The following is a 17858-nucleotide window of genomic DNA, read 5'->3' on the forward strand; positions in this document are numbered from 1 at the left end:
AAATGGCTTGTGCTAAAAAGCCACTATCACCAGTTGATATGTGCAATTTGTCTAATAAGCCACCCCGCCTCTTGTTCGGCCGACAGTGTAGAACTTGTCAGAACTACTGGTGCCGGCTATGGCCAGGGTATCAAAGCGATCAACGCCCATGCTGTCCATGTTCACATAGCCCGACATATGGAAGCCAAGCACAACGACGAGGTAGGTGAGTACAAGGATTGATCCCTTGAAGTAGTTGCTCTTTCCTTCGCCGTATACATGCGAGAGAAGGAAGACGCACAAGATAACGGTAATCATATCCCACTGGGGGAATATCAGGCTGTTTGAGATATTTTGTTAGTCATGGCGTTTCGGTTGGAGATAGAATGAACAAAAAAGAGATCTTACTTGAATGAGTGGCTGACAAGCTCAGATGGGTCCAGTGAGCGGCCATAGAAAGCGCTGAAGAATACTACGGCGGGAATCTGTAAGAGACAGACCTGCAGTGCGTATGCAGATCCAATTTCCATAGACAATGCAATGTTGCCGTTCATGGCAAATGAGATGGCGTTCTGTTGGGTGTGTCAGTTAGCAATATAAAGTGAAAAATGGCCTCGATAGGGGCTTTCATAACCAACGTACCAGGAACTCCGTCGTGTTTGGCACCAACGCGAAAAGAGTAATGCCGAGGAATTTCTCATCAATATCCACGCTCTCTAGCACAACATCAACTGTGTTGACAAGAATCTCGGCAATCACCGCATAGAGGACTGTTGCCCCAAGAAGAATAACAGAGCTTTTAACTTTGCTCCAATTAGGTGCATCATGTCCTCCGCTAGCATGAGTGGGTTCCACACTCAACCCGAGGTCTTCAAGCTCTTCTCCAGCGGTATTTTGTGATCGCTCTGGAGCAGGGCGGCTAGCTTGACGAACAGAAGCTTGATGGTGTTGGACATTGGGCTTGCGACTTCGAGCCGCATCCCGAGCAGCCACTGTTGCTGCTGCTGCTGCCACTTCTGTGAACTGGCGTACTAACCGCTCGTTGTCTTCTTTGGCTATGCTACGGAGAGGATCTGGCACAGGGTGACCGTCCTCGCCGCTAGAATTGGGGGGTACTAAGTGTGGGAAGTTGCTTCTGAGGTCGGTAGTAGCTTCACTTTCAACCCCTTCCAAGTTGCCCGAGCCATTGTCTTCCAGGCCAAAATGCTTCAATGACTGGCCTAGAATTCGCTTATATAGCTGAGATTCGCGGATCGAATCTTTGGACCCAGAAGCGGCGCCGGAGGCTTCGGGTTGGCCATTTGGGAACAGCAGGTGCCGTGGTTCGTAGAACGAGTCTTGCGTAGATTGGGTGGCATGGGCTTGGGAATTCTTCTTTTCTTCCATCTCTGATGCCCAGATGAGAGCAGCATGGGTCCTAAGAGTAAACCATAGGCCGATGCCATATGAAAGGAACAAGAAAACAGCGGCGATCCATGCATATGGCTGTACCGCATTTTGAAAGAACTGGTCATCGACAGCCGCTGTTTGTGAGAAATAACAGCGACGGCAATCTCGAGTCTCCGGATCGAGGGAACTGACACAGGAGTGGCAGTTCAGCTCATGCTATGCACCAGTTAGTTTGTATTCGTTTGCGAAGAAATGTGAAACTTACACTGCCATAAACCTGATAGAAGAGAGTGGGACCAAAAGCAGCAATCACCGCAAACAACAACATCGTCGAGGTCACACCAGCTGATTTCACATTGAACCGCTGAGTCTTGCGTTTGAGTGCACCAAAGCACATGGACAAACCAGGGAGAAACAGAATGCCGACAAAGATACTGCCGATGATGCTTCCCTCGACAAGCTGAGCTTTACCCTCAGTTAAAGCGACACAGTAGAGGTATACTTCTACGATAGTTGAGAAGAAAGCATTGATGGCGGCACCCAAGCCCATAGAAGATTGAGCCGAGATCGAGGCAACGGCTTGCCCAATGAAATAGGCCAGAGGAATGATAGAGAGTAGAGCGAGAGGAAAGATCAAGGCCGGATGTGTGAGCCAGTTCTGCAAGCCCAAGAAACTGCCCAAAACATGATAGTCGAAAATTACAAACACAACCACGCCAAGAAGATTGATCAAGAAAATGTTCGTTCCGTCGAGAGTGTACTTCCAGTACCTAGTTCCCGCAGCTCTGTAGGTGCAAAGAAGGATGGAAGATGAAGATGTGGTTGTGCTCGATCTAGCATATCTGGAATCGGAATGGAAGGACAGTGCTAGAGGATGTCTGCGTAAATGGCTCACCAGTGTAATCGTTACACGGCCCATGGGAATCCAAAACACCAAGAGCCAGCAGATGAGCGATACCATAAGCATCAGCGGGCCGACTAAGAAGTAAAAGAACACGAAGAACACGACACGACCCAAGGTCCATTCGCCCCGCCCAAAAAGGCGACGCTTGGATTGAGCGAGCTGAGAAGAGTCTTCGCGTTGTCCACGCTGGGGCCGCCCGAGCAGGCTGTCTTGCTCACCGGCCGAATCAACACTGTTCCTTCGTCTACCGACCAGGGACCGGTCTCTGCGAGGCCCGAAGAAAAGACGACCATGTTCCAGGTCACCATTCTGCCATTGCTCATATTCGCTGATACTGCGTCCCTCGCCCTCATCTTCTTCGGCATAATTCTCATCAGTCTCCAAAAGAACGTATGATCCGAACGGGTACAACAAATATCGTGAAAGACCTGCAAATACTCTTCCGTATGCCACAGCACTCGACGAGTAGGAAAAGAAAAAGCATGCAACTGCGGCCAACAGAGCAAAAAGGGCAAGCCACCATCCAAAGACCAAGGACCATAGTAGGTTGGTCAAAAAAAGCATGGGACTGACATAGCCTCCTGGAGATGAGTGAATATCACCCTCAGCAGTCTTCTCTACAGAACGGCTCTTCTTGTACAGCGCAGGCTTCCAGATCCTAATACCAAACGGATGTGTTTCGTTGATGGCCTGTTGACGGTCCTTGAGTGTGAAGCTCTCAGCATCACTGGCTGCGTCTTCATCGTCTTCCACGCTATCCTCCTCCTCGTTCTCACTCTCCCCTCCGCTGCTATGTCCGGCCTGTTTTGAAGGAGAGAAGCCTTCTTCAAAATCCAGACCTGGTTCAGGCAAGCCTGTTTCGTCTGCATTGTAACCCTCCGAATCGGCTCTCGCCAAGGGTCTGGGACGAGCACTGGGACGTCGTCTCAATGTCGAGCTTTGCGTTCGTAGTGGACGAATCCTGGGAGATTGTTGCGTGTTCACGCCTTGTTTCATTGTCAGATACTGCTTGACCTCATTGACATCATCGTCTGTCGAGAACCCTTGCCCCTTGTGGGGGATTTGGCGCTTGGAAGACATGCGACGCGATACCGAGGGCTTTCGGGGCTTATCGGGGATAGTGGACGATTGGGTCGTGAATGCGCGAGTCGAACTCTCCTCTTGGCCATCATCACGTAGTTCGGGATTGGTCGCATCGAGGGAAGGTGTATCAAGTGTACCTGCAATTTTCGATCAGCCCAAGCCGTCATTGTCGTAGGTAACACCAAAGTCAAGCTTACCGTATGTTCTCCGCGCGGAGGCAGATGATATGATTGGAGGCGCTGGTTCAGAAGTTGGCGTTTCCCTTCCCGCCGCAGATGGCTGCGTGGACTCGGGAGAGTCAGGGTTTCCTTTATCACCAGCCATGACACAGTGATTTGACAAACACACAGTGAACCTTGGAAGCAGAAGAGACGAAGAAGAGAGAGAATATCAAAGATACAGGGTCTCCTCTCTCTTTTATGCTGTCTTTGTTGTCCCCAAAGAAAGAGAGGGAGGAAAAAGTCAAAGCGATAAGACCGAAGTTCCTAGTGACATTATTGAACCGAATAGATCTAGGTGAAACACAGAAATCGAAAATGTCAATGAAAGTTTCATTAGTTGAGACGCATATAGATCATTGCAGGTCCAAGTAGGACGAAACTCGTGGAAAAGAGTATGTCAAAGGAGAGAAATGGCTCTTTGACCGTTGCCTTCTGTCCCGTACAAAGTACTTTCTCTCGCATTGCAGATGACCGGATCATCAGCCCACCTGGGCAGCTCCAGGCGGGCCAATCAAATCCACAGCTGACTCATTGGGTGGGGAGCTCCCGAAGTCTCATCCATGGAAACAAAGCCATCTTTTTGGCTGGTTTGTCTTAATTACGTGACCTTATATTTCAGGCTTAAATATATGTTTCTTAGTCAGCACACTGGACGGGCGGGCACCGGACCTGAGCTTCACGTACAGCTGGACTGCTCTGCTCGGCAAACCCCAGCTTCAACTTCTCCGTTTCTGCTCCTGACCTACATTCCCCCCTTTGACGAACTCCCGATATACCATCTTCTGAGAAGAAAGATAAAGCTTTTTTTCCCCCTTTACTGCATCTGCGTTCTGTGGAAGACAGACAGCCCTTGAGTCTCCATAGCGTCATCACCCCATTCGCCATCATGGCTCTGGACAACTACTATCGCAATAAAATCGAGGGCATGAAGCTCGAGATTATCCAAGGTCAGGCCGTTCTACGACGATTAGAAGCGCAGCGCAATGACTACAACTCGAGAGTCCGTCTACTGCGCGAAGAGCTTGGGTTGTTGCAACAACCCGGCTCCTACGTTGGCGAGGTGGTGAAGGTGATGAGTACCAAGAAGGTTCTGGTGAAGGTACACCCAGAAGGAAAATACGGTAGGCTTCGTCCATTCCAGTCCTCTTAACTTTTGATGACCGGGCTTACGCTAATGCTATGGTTTCCTTGATCGCAGTGGTGGATATCTCCGATGGTGTGGACATTAGCAAACTCGTTGTGGGAAAGCGAGTCGCTCTCCTGTCTGACTCCTACAAGTTGGAGAAGATGTTGCCGTCCTCGGTCGATCCTCTGGTTGCACTCATGATGGTCGAGAAGGTCCCCGACAGCACTTACGACATGATTGGTGGCCTAGACCAGCAAATCAAGGAAATCAAGGAAGTGATCGAACTTGGTCTCAAGCATCCCGAGCTATTTGAATCTCTGGGTATCGCACAGCCGAAGGGTGTCTTGCTTTACGGCCCACCCGGAACCGGCAAGACCCTGCTTGCTCGAGCAGCTGCTCACCATACCGACTGTCGATTCATCCGAGTAAGTGGTTCGGAACTGGTGCAGAAATACATCGGCGAGGGTAGTCGGATGGTGCGTGAGCTTTTCGTCATGGCACGAGAGCACGCACCAAGTATCATCTTCATGGATGAAATTGATAGTATTGGATCCAGCCGGATAGATTCATCAGGAGGTGGTGACTCGGAGGTTCAACGTACCATGCTGGAGTTGTTGAACCAGTTGGACGGCTTCGAGCCAACAAAGAACATTAAGATTATCATGGCGACAAATCGACTGGATATTCTGGACCCGGCCCTACTTCGGCCTGGGCGAATTGATCGAAAGATCGAATTTCCCCCTCCATCGTCAGTCCATCCCCCTTCGCTCCCAGTTCTATCCTGTCTTGTTATTCTCTTTTTTTAATTCTCCCCCTCTCTTGGGTACGATGCTAACTTTACTTTACTTTTATAGGGTCGAGGCTCGTGCCGACATCTTGCGAATCCACTCTCGGTCGATGAACCTGACCCGTGGGATCAACTTGACCAAGATTGCCGAGAAGATGAACGGATGCTCTGGAGCCGAGCTCAAGGGTGTCTGCACGGAGGCAGGCATGTATGCACTCCGCGAGCGTCGGGTTCACGTCACACAAGAAGACTTTGATCTGGCTACTGCCAAGATTCTCAACAAGCACGATGACAAGGAGGTGGCCGTGTCGAAGCTGTGGAAGTAGAAGCCTCTCGAAAGCGGGGGGTGGGGTGGATCCCGGGGACTTGGGGAACGATCGACGACATTGTATCACTAGTTCTAATCCTACCCTGATAATTCTCACCCCAAGTGAATGCATAGTTGTGCGACGTGTCTGAATCCAACCCATTTCAGGTGATGTGTGTAGGTGGTGACTTATTCCTTGGCAACCTCTTTAGGGGCGACTGCCTGCTTGGCCTCGGTGCATACTCTCCGTCCACATACATGTAGTAGATCAGCCATCTATCTTGTACTGGATGCGGGATTGGTCTGACGTGTAAGGAGACCCCAAAAGTAGATCTCCGTGTCGTGATTTTTTTTCCCTCCTCAATTAGCCAAGAAAAAGGAGAGTCTGCATTCCAAATCTTGGCAGCTTCAGCTTATCTTGAACGGCACATAAAATGCAGGTGCTTGCTTCGTACTAGTACGGAGTAAGTGGTACATACCTACAATGCAGCTCCTCGAAGGAAGGCTTGGCATAATGCTGCGGACCGTGTAGATCAGAGATGTCTCAATTGGTCTTGGCACGGAATTCAGGGATCTCTGACTATTGTCTTGGCAGATTTAAACCCCCAAAAGTATGTCCGAGAATGGGTTAGTATAGAAAGTATTAAATATGTATATATATATATATATACATCTGGTACTCCATATATTGTAGGTGTATCTGGAGAATATCAGAACCTAAGTATAGAAATGTAATACGGTTGAATATTATCTCGGGTAATATAGAACTGTCCAAACCATTGGACACATTTCTCCCCTTGCCGGTTTAGACTGACGCGGACTTGCGCGTGACCAGCGGATCATTTCCCAACGTCCCTGGACTAGCGCCAATGTACTTTGGACAGCGGAGGTACCTGAACCCCCTTGTCCTGGATACCGGATCCACTTAGGTTCACCCCATACTTTGGGGAAGTACCTGGCACTTCCACCTTGAAGTATTTTATTGTACCTTATACTTCTTATAACTCTCTCTCCCTTGCGCGGCCAAGACATGATTGTAGAAATTTAAGGTTGAGAATCACATAATATAGAATTCCCAAGTAAGATCGTATTGTAGTATTTGTACTATTATATATGTTATATTATTCATGAATGTTATGTACATAAGGAGTACGGAGTACGGAGTACAGAGTACTGAATTTGGAGAGTATCTTGACCGAGAGTCCATTTACGGGTTGGTTCCAAGCCCTGAAAGTGTTATCTTTCTCTTTTCAATCGAATTGGAAGATAATTTATTAGATAATTTATTAGATAACTCATTATATAATCCATGGACATTTCCTAAAATGGAATCTTCCCATCTTTCCCTGATCGACTTGTCTCCACAACTCCATACCTCCATAGCTCCATTGGTTCTACTTTGTATACTTATTTCTACTTTCTTTTCTTTCCTTTCTTTTTTTCTTTTTTTTCGTATTTTCGTATTTTCTTTTTTAATATCTGACGGAATAATCAGACAATTCCTAAAGATTTTGTATTTTATCCGATTCCCCTGTTCATTTAAACTATTTCCTTTCCCCTCTCTCTCCACCTTTTTCTATACTTTCCCAAGCGTAACTTTGTTTTTCTATTCCCTAGTACTATAAACCTACCGGACTATGTCCGACCTGTGGTCTTCCATAGCCTTTGCCATTGACCCTAAGAGAACTCAAGCTATGCCTGTCGTTCTACAATCAACAATCAATCTCTTGGAAAGTGAGCTGGTCAAAGCCCGCGCTGCCCTCCGGGATATCCAACCCAATGCCTCACCCTTTGGATTCCGGGGTGATGATATCGCCGTAGGTGTCATGACTGCCTACAGACGGGACCTCATCGGCCGGGCCCCGGATTTTTATGGGTCTCGCCGCTTGACGCTGAAGGAACTCGGCCTGGAGCCCGTTGTACGCGAATTACCCACTGAACGGGTGGTACCAAAGGTGCAATCTATAACACCAGCAGTCACTCACCGAACGGGACTAGAGGATGTCCTAAGCAATAGCTTGATCCTCGACCAGATGGCACCATATCTCTCAGTATCCTCGTTGATGACGTTGAGCTCAGCTTCACGCCGCCTACACACCGTTATCACCCAGACGCCATATGTATTCCGGCATCTCGATCTGTCCCGGTGCCGGGGCGCAGAACTTCCAACGGTAACACAAGCGGAGAACGACTCGCAGACGGAGGATGAGATCTACTCCGCCCCATTGAAGCGTATATTTACGAGCCTTGAGCGCAGAGGTATACTGAAAGATGTGCGCACTCTCATCTTGGACGGGGTGTCAGTTCCGGCTGATCTGGTGGCCGATATCATTTTGACAGATCGCTTTAATGTCAATATCTTGTCTATTCGCGAATGTCGCCATCTCAACGAACGCAAGCTCATGCAGGTCATTCAGCATGCCGTTCGGCCTACACGCCCGGCAGGTACGCCGCGGGTGAAGGGTGTCTATCATTTCTCTCCCATGCACACGGGCCCTCGGGCAGTGGCACGACCCCGATATCGAGACTGGTGGGGAACCCGTGTAGGAACTTCGCAGACACCCAGCCAAACCCCATCTAACTCTGATCAGGAGGACGGGGCCTCCACGGGATCGTCGGTAGAGCAGCAAAACGAGTGGTATAGCGCATCGGGGAAGCTTTTCAAGCACACCCCTGAGGAAGGCTGGGCCCAGGTGCTTAAGAAGTGCGAGGGCATCATTGCCTTTGATGCTGCTCTTTGTCGTGGCCCAAGACACGATCCCAACCTATACAGTTCAACCACGGAGGAGGGCACCCCAACTGAGGTTCCGTTGCTTGGACCCGCCGTAGCCACTGTAGCCCTTGGACCCCGTGGATGTGACGGGTGTCACAGTTCTCCTGAAGGTCCAGCTATTTGGAGCCAGTCTCCAGATATTCAATTTCCGATGCTCAGTCCCCCGCCATTGCACTCATCTAGCATTGCAGCGGCGAAACGGCCCGAGCTAATTCCAGGCGAGCATCCGGTCCTCATCGCCCGTTGCACGGACTGCCTCACCAACTGTTGGTGCCATCGGTGCAATAAATGGTTCTGTGGAAACTGTCTACCAAACCCACAGCGTGTCCGAGTAAGCCTATCCCCGCATCAAACTGCAATCCACGCCACTGCCGCTGAATTGCAAGAACGTGAGGTATGTTGAAATTGAATCTGCCCCCCTAATCGTCCATATCTTTAATGCTTGTCATGCAGAGGTTAGAACGTGGTGTAAGCAAAGATTGCTGGGAGTGTGGCCCAACTGTGAGTACCTCTCTGGCTTTAGAATGCCGTTTCCTTCTAACCATAGTAGTGTGCTTCCTGTAAGCTGGAATGTCAGTACACATGCCAAGGCTGCCAGGGTGACTATTGCATTCAGCACAATGAAGGATGCTCGAAGACACTGGTACGTGATTGTTTTCTTCTATTATTAATTCAAGGCCCCATGATTGTACGAGAGCGTATACTAACCCGTCCTGCAGTGTGACTGGTGCAATACTAGTGCTCGCGGCCGAATGCGTGGCGACTTTTATTAAATTTGACGCAGGTCCAATTTATTTTTTATATTTTTTATATTGGTAATCGACACGTCGAATTATAACATATCCATTGGACGTACGGAGTACTCCGGTACATGAACTTGATTTTAAAGCGAAGTATCAAGGCGTGGAGGCTTCCAGAATTGAAACTCTTATCTCTTATCGGCCGTGCAGACCGCAATAGCGGCAGATCTGGCAAAAACCTGGCTTTTGTCCGGCAGAATTGTAGGCATTTCAAGGTTGTAATAATATATAGTTATAAATACATATATATATATATTGAGGCGGAAGCTAAAAAGACACACAGCCATGAATATCTATCGTTCATATTATTCATAAAATAATAACCCAACGAAAAAAAAGAGAGATGAGATCCACCAATCCGCGGCGGTGGTCCTAAAGTATGGGAATTGATTTTTGTCGTTTTTGCCGCTATTTAGGTCCGTCCCCGCCATGGAATATTAATATTAAAGAATGCATTCTCTCTTTAATGAGTTTCTATATTCATCATGGCTCAAGATAATTTAGTCTGGTCATCCCAGCTACTCGTCACATCGCCAGAGCGGGCGCCTCGACTGACCGGTGACAAAATCACTTTGCCGCAATCTGCGCTCGAACAGCTGCTAGCTGCCGCTCCGCTTCAAGCTGTCCCCTCCGGGAGCTCTCGTGTACTTACTTCGTCATTCGATCCCTTCAACCACCATACCTTCGCCGCCGAATCGCGTGCTCGTCAGGAGGTCGAGCAACGTCAGCAGCAACTACCTCATCCGTTAATATTCCGCATTGTCAATCCTCTGAATGGCCGGTTCATCTATGCGGGCATTCGGGAGTTCTCCGCTGGAGAGAATGAAGTCGCCCTGAGTACATTGCTCAGAGACTCACTCGATATCAAGGATGAGGAGTTCTTGAGCGAAAGTGGCGAACCACAAGACCTGGCCGTACCCCAAATAGAAAGGGAACCCTTACCACGGACTGGCCCCGCGGTCACAGTACACGCGAAGCAACTACCAAAAGGAACATATGTTCGCCTCCGTCCGCTAGAAGCCGGATACGATCCTGAAGACTGGAAGGCTCTTCTTGAGAGATACTTACGTGACAACTTTACGACCCTCACAACGGGCGAACTTCTGACAGTGCCGGGTACCCGGAGCGAGTCATTCAGATTCTTGGTGGATAAAGTGTTTCCCGAAGGCGAAGGAATATGTGTGGTGGATACAGATCTTGAAGTTGACATCGTCGCATTGTCAGAGGAACAGGCCCGAGAAACGCTACAGAAGAGATTGGAAAAGGCTTCACGCGCGCCGGGTACAACTAGCGGCAGTTCAATCGGTGGTACCCTCAGCATTGGAGAAGATGTCACCGCCCAAGTGTTGCCTGGGGAATATGTGGATTATGAGCTTCGAGATTGGAACCGCCAGGATACTATTCAGATTGAGCTTACTACGGACAACCCGGAAGTGAGTCTTTTTGCTAGTCCCTTTTCTACTCGCCAAAGAAGTCGTCCGAGATCAGATATGCATGCCTTGGGGGATTTCTCGAGCCAGTCGCCCAAGAAATTTGATCTTCGGCCCTCAAATGTGGTTCTGGAAGACGCCGAGGCCCTCTACATAGCAGTTCACGCCGATCCTGCAAGCATTGAATCATCGGATCAACAACGGCAGTCACCATCGCAATACCACCTGCGGATCACACTGAATCCATCGGGCTCATCGGATAGTCATAATGAGACGGAACAGTCCCACGAGCCTAGCGATGTGCAGTGCAAGAACTGTCAGCAATGGGTTCCTAATCGGACGCTAGTTCTCCACGAGAATTTCTGTCTCCGCAATAATATATTATGTTCGCAGTGCCAGAATGTCTTCCAAAAGCGGTCTCCAGAGTGGCAAGGTCACTGGCACTGTCCACACGACTCCGGCCATGGCAATGATGCCCCAAGCAAGGAAAAACATGACACTATTTTCCACCAAGCACATCAATGCCCCGATTGTGATGGGGATTTCGAAGGGCTTCCTAATCTTGCGCAACATCGTACTACAGATTGTCCTGGGAAGTTGATCCTCTGTCAATTCTGCCATCTTCTCGTACCACAGAAAGGCGACTCTGACCCTGATTTCCGCGACCCCGAGGTGATGCTCTCCGGCCTCACTCCACACGAACTGGTGGATGGAGGACGCACCACCGAATGTCATCTATGTAATAAGATTATCCGATTACGAGACATGAACACCCATCTTCGCCACCATGACCTGGAACGCCTTTCTCGACCCGCACCGCGCATATGCATGAACAGAAATTGCGGCAGGACATTGAACAAAGCCGGAAATGAGTCTGTTGGCCTTTGCAGTTTCTGTTTCGGACCGCTGTATGTGGACACGCACGATCCAGAGGGTAAAGGACTGCGTCGTCGCATTGAACGCCGATATCTCTCCCAGATGATGACCGGATGTGGCAAGCCCTGGTGTCACAATGAGTACTGCAAAACGGCAAAGCAGGAAATGGCATCTGACTCTGGTCCTCCAGCCGCGATGAGTGTAGTGGAAATCATGAAGTTGACACGCCCACTTGTCGAAGCTCTCAACACCCAGCCCAGTGTGCCTAATACGGCGCCTTTATACCTCTGTGCTGACGAAACAAGTCAACACCGTCGCAATCTCGCAGAGCTGATTGCAGCAGAAAGCACTGAAGGGAATGACAAAGTGTATGATCTACCATGGTGTATTGCAGCAGCAGAAGCCTCGGGTGGCGACTTGGAGAAGGCAAGAGAGTGGCTGTCTAAATGGGCACCAACTCAGGGGGCAACTAATACATGATTCTTCAAGGTTTGGATTTGGACATTATTTGATATGAGAATATGGGCTTGTTTTGCATCAAGTGAAAGGACTACAAAGCTTACCATTGAGAAGACAGACGAATCTAACAGTGCATAATGAATGATGTATAAAAAAAAATAGCTGGAATTTCATAATATTCATGATTAAAATGCAAAGGCTGGTCTCAAATGGAGATACTAGACATCGGAGCCACTAGTTTCAAGAACTATCAATGCAATGCATAGACAGAGAACCTGTGTCAACCAAAGCCCACTTTTTTCAAGCCGCACCCGTCTTCGCAGCCAGCGACCCGGTGCCACGCGAAGAGAAGATACCCATAATTCCAAAAACGACGTAGAACAGAGCCAAGGGATACGCCACAAGACCCCTCATGCCACTCATGCGTGCCACCGCGCAGAACATCCCCGACGAACTATATGTGCACCAGCCAACAGCGGCAATGGTCAGGAGATAGCCGAACATGGTGTCCATGGGAATCAGGATACCAATGAGACTGGTGAGCACCAAAGGAAGGAAGCAGTAGCCCAACACGCTAGCGGAGCGTGGGAAGGTCAGAGTAGCAGAGAAATGGCCCGCGGCCGAGGCACCGGACATGGAGGGTTTGTGGTGGGGGTTGTAGTTGGTAGGGTCGGCGGCGTTGGGAGTTGGGACAGTGTCGAGAGCGGGAGACATGAGGCTGAGGATCAGATGCAAAGCGACAGTACCGAAAACAGCGACGCCGTAGATATAGCCGTAGAACACCTTGCCCGAGAGGAGGAGGAAAGTGCCGTACAAGACGATGTAAAGCAGAGCTCCGTAGAGATCGCTATCATCCATAAGGTGATTATCGATAGAGGCGAAGGGATTCAGAACAGTCAAAGTCTAGAGAACGAGACCATTAGCATCCAACATCAGGCATACACTGTTGACCAGAACTGCAATTAAATCAAAGCCGGGGTAAAAAACAAGCCACCCGCAAGACCCCACGTCTCCTGAGCGCGCCCAATACAAAATCAATACACACTAACCTTGGTCCGGATATGTTCAAAGTTGACACCCAACTCCTCAAGCAACGGCGGTTCACCATCATACCCCTCCGTCCCAAATGCGGCCAACCAGCCCGTCCTCAAGCCGCCCTGTTCGCCCATCCGTCCACTGACGCCAGCGGCCGGGGACCCGAAGCCCCCATACCCACTACCGGCAGGGTAAGCCTGTGCGGAGGGATTAGAAGCTCCACCAAAGCCGGCGCCATAAGATGCTTGTGAGGGGGTTGTGTGACCGGAAACCGAGGAGTAGGACGAGGGAAAGAACTGGAGATTCTGTGGTGTGGAGCCCTGGGGAGCGTAGCCCTGCTGTTGTGGATAGTATTGGGCCATTGCCGCGACTGACGGCGTGAAGAGTAAAAGATCGCTAGTATCTGTTTGAATGTAGGATGTGCCTGGGGTTCCTGGGGACTAGCGCTTGGCTAAGGTGTGGATTGTTGTAGAGCTTCGAAGCTCCAAATGGCCTCAATGATGTTGGATGACTAAGCGTCTAATCGGCCGGGGCCCGTCCAGCGAACTAAGCTCAAATGTACAAATTGTAAACTGACAGAGGATGTGGTTGTTCTTGTATTTAGAATGTTAAAATTAATCTGAGCTTGATTGGAATTGGTAACACAATGTATAAGGTATGGTTGAATCCGCAAGAAATCTACTTATCGACGTTTACAAGAAATTGATTCCGATGCCTAACTGGAGCCCCTTGCGGCCTTCTTCGCCCTTTCGCAACGCTAGAGGCAAGGAGAAGTTAAGCTCGAAGCGGGCGACAGGATGAGCATACACAATACCGAAGCCAGCTGCGACACTGGGCAGTCCGTTTTGTAGTTCAGAGAGAGTTGAGACTAGAGCATCCTGCACCTCACCATTAGTAGTAGGAGTGGCTTTCTGTGAGGTATGCAGAGAGAGCAAACGGCCACCGTTCAAGAAGGCCTGGAACCGCACGGGCTTCTCAGCACCAAGTCGGGGAAGCGGGAACAATAGATTGGCGCTTCCGGCGGCGTACACATCACCGCCTAGTGAATCAACACCCTCGCGAGGACCGAGACCGCAGAGGCGGAATCCACGGACATCAGTAGGCCCTCCAAGCTGGAAGCGGTCATTGACACGGGAAAGTTGAGGGCGAGGGTTGGACTCCAGTCCCAGAGGGTAGAGAAGACCGGCACGGAATCCAGTGGTGAGGCTGACACCACTGTCACCCTTGATTCCTGGGATGGGAATAGGGATGGCACCTTGTGTCTCGATTTCTGACTTCCAGAACGAGACATCGCCCTTGAGTGGGCCAAATCCAGCCAGCTCGTTGAAGGCCTTGGCATAGTAACCACGAGATGGCAAAAGGGCATTGTCCCGCTGGTCATTAACCCAGCTATGGAAGATGCTGCTCTTCACGCTGTCACCTGCATCGGCACGGACAGTAGGGGAGGCGTTCTCCGCAAGGCCAGTAAGCTGTCTCCAGAAACCGTTGTATCCAAATTCGTGACGGTGGCCTGATTTGGACACCCATCGGAGCTTGCTCCAGCCGCCCTTGAGAACCTCCTCGTGGCTTGCCCAAGACTTCTGGGTGGAGCTTGCAATACCACCAATTTCTAGGCGGAAATCGGGATCACCCAAGATCGGAGTCTCAAATGCAGCCTGGTAAGCGGACCGTGTCCGGGTACCGAGTGAAGCGTTCAAATTCAAAGTCTCGGCACCACCAAAGACATTGCGCCAGAGAAGATTACCGTAGGCTGAGCCCTCAGCATTGCCCAAGTCCGTTCCGGTCTTCATCAGCACGCGGGACTTCTCTCGCGTTGCCAGATGGACATCGATGTTGCGCATGCCATTTTGGCCTTGCGACTCATCCAAGTAGATCGAAATAGGCTGGTGGAATAGATCTGAGATGATTTTAGTAGATATCCATCATTATTTGTTAACCTGTGATCTCATACCGAAACGTCCAAGTTTATCTGCAGTAGCCGACACCTCCCGCAACACTTCGGACAGTGTGTAGGGCCGACCCTTGTTTGCGCTCAAAAGCGGGCTCAAGTTGCGCTCAAGGAAGCTTCGTCGGGTATGAGGGGCACTAGTGACTTGAACAGAGGATATGGTGCAGGGCAAGGTCGAGTTTTCGTCGATCTAACAGATATCGCGATCAGCCGGGAAACTCCGCAAGTAAACGCGAATTGCCTGTTATCGGCTTCTAGGATTGGATGATCATACCAATTCAGCAAGTCGGTTCTGGGCCTTTTGGTAAATAGCTTGCATGCGCTCATTCACGGCCTGCTGTTGCTCTTCCAACACCTTGGGGTCTACTCGCTGTTGCAAACGCTCGAAGACCTAGAAGCGTATAGAAGTTAGTAGAGGGCCAACTGAACATTCAGGCAGCTCATAAGCTGCCTGAGATATGTACTAACGCTCTCGTCTCCTTCGGCAAAAGAGGAAGACATTTTTGCGGCTGCAATGGCCAGAACTTTCGGCCTCCGGGGAACAGATCGGGGTGCGCGTGCCGAACCCGCAAGATACGGAACCAGCCACGTGACCCGGTGAACATGAGCGCCTGATTGCGACAGTCCACCTCTTGACTCCGCAACTTCTTTCACTATTCATTTTCTTTCCTCGGATTTGTTTTCTTGGTGCTCATAAAACTCTGACTTGTCTTGTTTTGCCTTGGGAAGTCTCTTACTTCTGCTCATCCCACCAAAGATGGCGACAAAAGCCGCTTTCAAACGGGTAAGTGGCCAGACCTCGAGGCCAATCGGTTATCCGTGGATAGTATCTAATAATACTTACTATAGCTCACTCGTGAATACCAAAATATCCAAAAAGATCCTACGCCATTTATTGTGACCCATCCATCTGAGACCAATATCCTTGAGTAAGTGATATACATCCCCTCACATTGCCACATTGCCGCAGATCTCCGAAGTTGACCTGCTGTAGGTGGCATTACATTCTCACTGGACCTCCAGGCACTCCTTATGAAAATGGGCAGTACTGGGGTACATTGATCTTCCCTCCAGAGTATCCATTCGCCCCCCCCGCCATCCGCATGCACACACCCAGTGGCCGATTCCAGCCTTCCACTCGACTCTGTCTAAGCATCAGTGACTTCCACCCGAAATCCTTCAACCCCGCCTGGGAAGTCTCGACCATTCTCATCGGTCTTCTCTCTTTTATGACGAGTGAAGAAATGACCACTGGAAGCGTCAGCGGTTCAGAAAGCGAGCGTAGAGTGCTTGCCGCGCGATCTCGGTGGTGGAACTCGACCGGAGGAGGTTCTCATGTTAGCGCCACTGCCGGCGTCACTCGAACGTCCAAGGGTATCAACAATGTTAAGGCAGGAGATGGAGGCTTGAAGTTCCGCACAGAATGGCCTGAACTCGACCAGGAAAACTGGGCTTGGATGAAAGAGCATCGCATCGATTCCGCCACCGGCCAGATTTTGCCTGACCCTGATGCACCCGCCAAGTGTTCTCCAGAGACAAGTGCTTTACGTCGACGACCCAACGGTAGTGCTCCTGGAATCGGTTCTGTTGTGGACGGTGGACACGTTGCGAGAGAGGCAGGTCAAGGCTGGGCCGGACGAAACCGAGTCTGGATCTGTGTTGCTGTCTTCTTTGGTTATGCACTGATCTCACGGCTATTGAGTGATATGCGAGCATGAGACTGAACTAGTGCTTTTTTCTTCTTTCTTTTATATGTTGGAATACCCTTTGTCTTCATGTTTTATCCTAAACTTTTCTTTTTTTGTTGTCCTGTCCTTAGCGGGTTCGCAATCATTATTCGGGTGCCACGGGGTGGGGGTTTTCTTTTTCCAAGACAAAGTCCAGAGAATTATTGAATACTTGAAGAACCTTGAAGAACCTTGAACCTTTATTCCAAATATAGGTTACACCGTTGAGCACCGGATCATCCCAGACGATTAGCGCTGAATCGGGCTTGTGCTCCCCCGCATTGACAACATTGGGAACGTAACTACGCTTCTTTTCTCTTCTAAATCTGCCTTCACCCAACTGCATAGTCTGCTATCCACTTCTTTATTGGTTTGTCTTCTGTGTTTTGCCTCTCTTCCTTTGCATTCCGAACTTGCCTTGGCCTTCGGATGGATCATCTGCAGCCTTTCACCTTTGGTTCGCCTCAGCATACCCATTCAGGTCAGTGCTTTCTGGTTTGATTATATCTTATATTGGCTGGGAAACCTAGCCTTACTGAACCCTGAATCCTGTTGGTCTTTTTTTGGGGGAGGGGGGGGGGTATTTGACCTCAAAAGAGGTCAAATTCACATCCATTTTGACTTATATTGGTCTTCCTGTGTTTCCTATTTGCCTATGGACTTCCCAATCAGTCAACATTGTTAGAGTTGCACCAAAAGACACCCCCTTCGATTGTCAAGAGCTTGAACTGAAGCACCCGACTAGAACCCAAGGCCAAACCTGCGCCGCTGGATCGGCCTTCCTTTACATTCATCGATCACGACGACGACTTGACCTCTAAGAGGATTAAAGATGTCAATGCACGCAAGGCCATTCGCTCCCATGTTATGCGCGATGTACGCCGACGTGAAAGACTCGCTGGGTTGAAACGAACATCCAGACAGAATCGCGGGCAATCCGATACTTCCAAGGCGACCGTTGATGAATCAGATGAACAAAGATTGGTGTTGAGGGCTTCATCTCAGTCTTCCGCT

General features: G+C 49.8%; 7 protein-coding genes across 7 annotated transcripts; 4 read left to right on the forward strand and 3 right to left on the reverse strand.

Moving 5' to 3' along the window:
- Positions 1 to 51: 51 nt before the first annotated feature.
- Positions 52 to 3679, reverse strand: PEX2_052470 (calcium/hydrogen antiporter; the record flags this gene model as incomplete). The annotated part of the gene is made up of 5 exons (XM_016742521.1): positions 52 to 319; positions 388 to 551; positions 622 to 1584; positions 1634 to 3492; positions 3553 to 3679. The coding sequence occupies 5 exons, from the start codon at positions 3677 to 3679 to the stop codon at positions 52 to 54; spliced, it is 3381 nt and encodes a 1126-aa protein (XP_016601032.1).
- Positions 3680 to 4462: 783 nt separating this feature from the next.
- PEX2_052480 (proteasome regulatory particle base subunit RPT6) lies at positions 4463 to 5815 on the forward strand (the record flags this gene model as incomplete). Its single annotated transcript, XM_016742522.1, has 3 exons — positions 4463 to 4697; positions 4775 to 5450; positions 5557 to 5815. The coding sequence occupies 3 exons, from the start codon at positions 4463 to 4465 to the stop codon at positions 5813 to 5815; spliced, it is 1170 nt and encodes a 389-aa protein (XP_016601033.1).
- Positions 5816 to 7003: 1188 nt separating this feature from the next.
- On the reverse strand, positions 7004 to 7177 carry PEX2_052490 (uncharacterized protein; the record flags this gene model as incomplete). The annotated part of the gene is made up of 1 exon (XM_016742523.1): positions 7004 to 7177. The coding sequence occupies one exon, from the start codon at positions 7175 to 7177 to the stop codon at positions 7004 to 7006; it is 174 nt and encodes a 57-aa protein (XP_016601034.1).
- Positions 7178 to 7433: 256 nt separating this feature from the next.
- On the forward strand, positions 7434 to 8972 carry PEX2_052500 (uncharacterized protein; the record flags this gene model as incomplete). The annotated part of the gene is made up of 1 exon (XM_016742524.1): positions 7434 to 8972. One exon carries the CDS (start codon positions 7434 to 7436, stop codon positions 8970 to 8972), a length of 1539 nt encoding a protein of 512 aa, XP_016601035.1.
- An 882-nt stretch (positions 8973 to 9854) lies between these two features.
- PEX2_052510 (putative ubiquitin fusion degradation protein (Ufd1)) lies at positions 9855 to 12155 on the forward strand (the record flags this gene model as incomplete). The annotated part of the gene is made up of 1 exon (XM_016742525.1): positions 9855 to 12155. The coding sequence occupies one exon, from the start codon at positions 9855 to 9857 to the stop codon at positions 12153 to 12155; it is 2301 nt and encodes a 766-aa protein (XP_016601036.1).
- A 279-nt stretch (positions 12156 to 12434) lies between these two features.
- PEX2_052520 (Bacterial surface antigen (D15)) lies at positions 12435 to 15618 on the reverse strand (the record flags this gene model as incomplete). Its single annotated transcript, XM_016742526.1, has 6 exons — positions 12435 to 13037; positions 13184 to 13565; positions 13866 to 15066; positions 15121 to 15307; positions 15392 to 15508; positions 15586 to 15618. 6 exons carry the CDS (start codon positions 15616 to 15618, stop codon positions 12435 to 12437), a joined length of 2523 nt encoding a protein of 840 aa, XP_016601037.1.
- Positions 15619 to 15874: 256 nt separating this feature from the next.
- On the forward strand, positions 15875 to 16835 carry PEX2_052530 (ubiquitin-conjugating enzyme E2; the record flags this gene model as incomplete). The annotated part of the gene is made up of 3 exons (XM_016742527.1): positions 15875 to 15901; positions 15967 to 16046; positions 16112 to 16835. 3 exons carry the CDS (start codon positions 15875 to 15877, stop codon positions 16833 to 16835), a joined length of 831 nt encoding a protein of 276 aa, XP_016601038.1.
- Positions 16836 to 17858: the final 1023 nt, after the last annotated feature.

The sequence above is a fragment of the Penicillium expansum genome, assembly GCF_000769745.1.
Source record: "Penicillium expansum strain MD-8 chromosome Unknown contig172, whole genome shotgun sequence".
Lineage (NCBI taxonomy): Eukaryota > Fungi > Ascomycota > Eurotiomycetes > Eurotiales > Aspergillaceae > Penicillium > Penicillium expansum.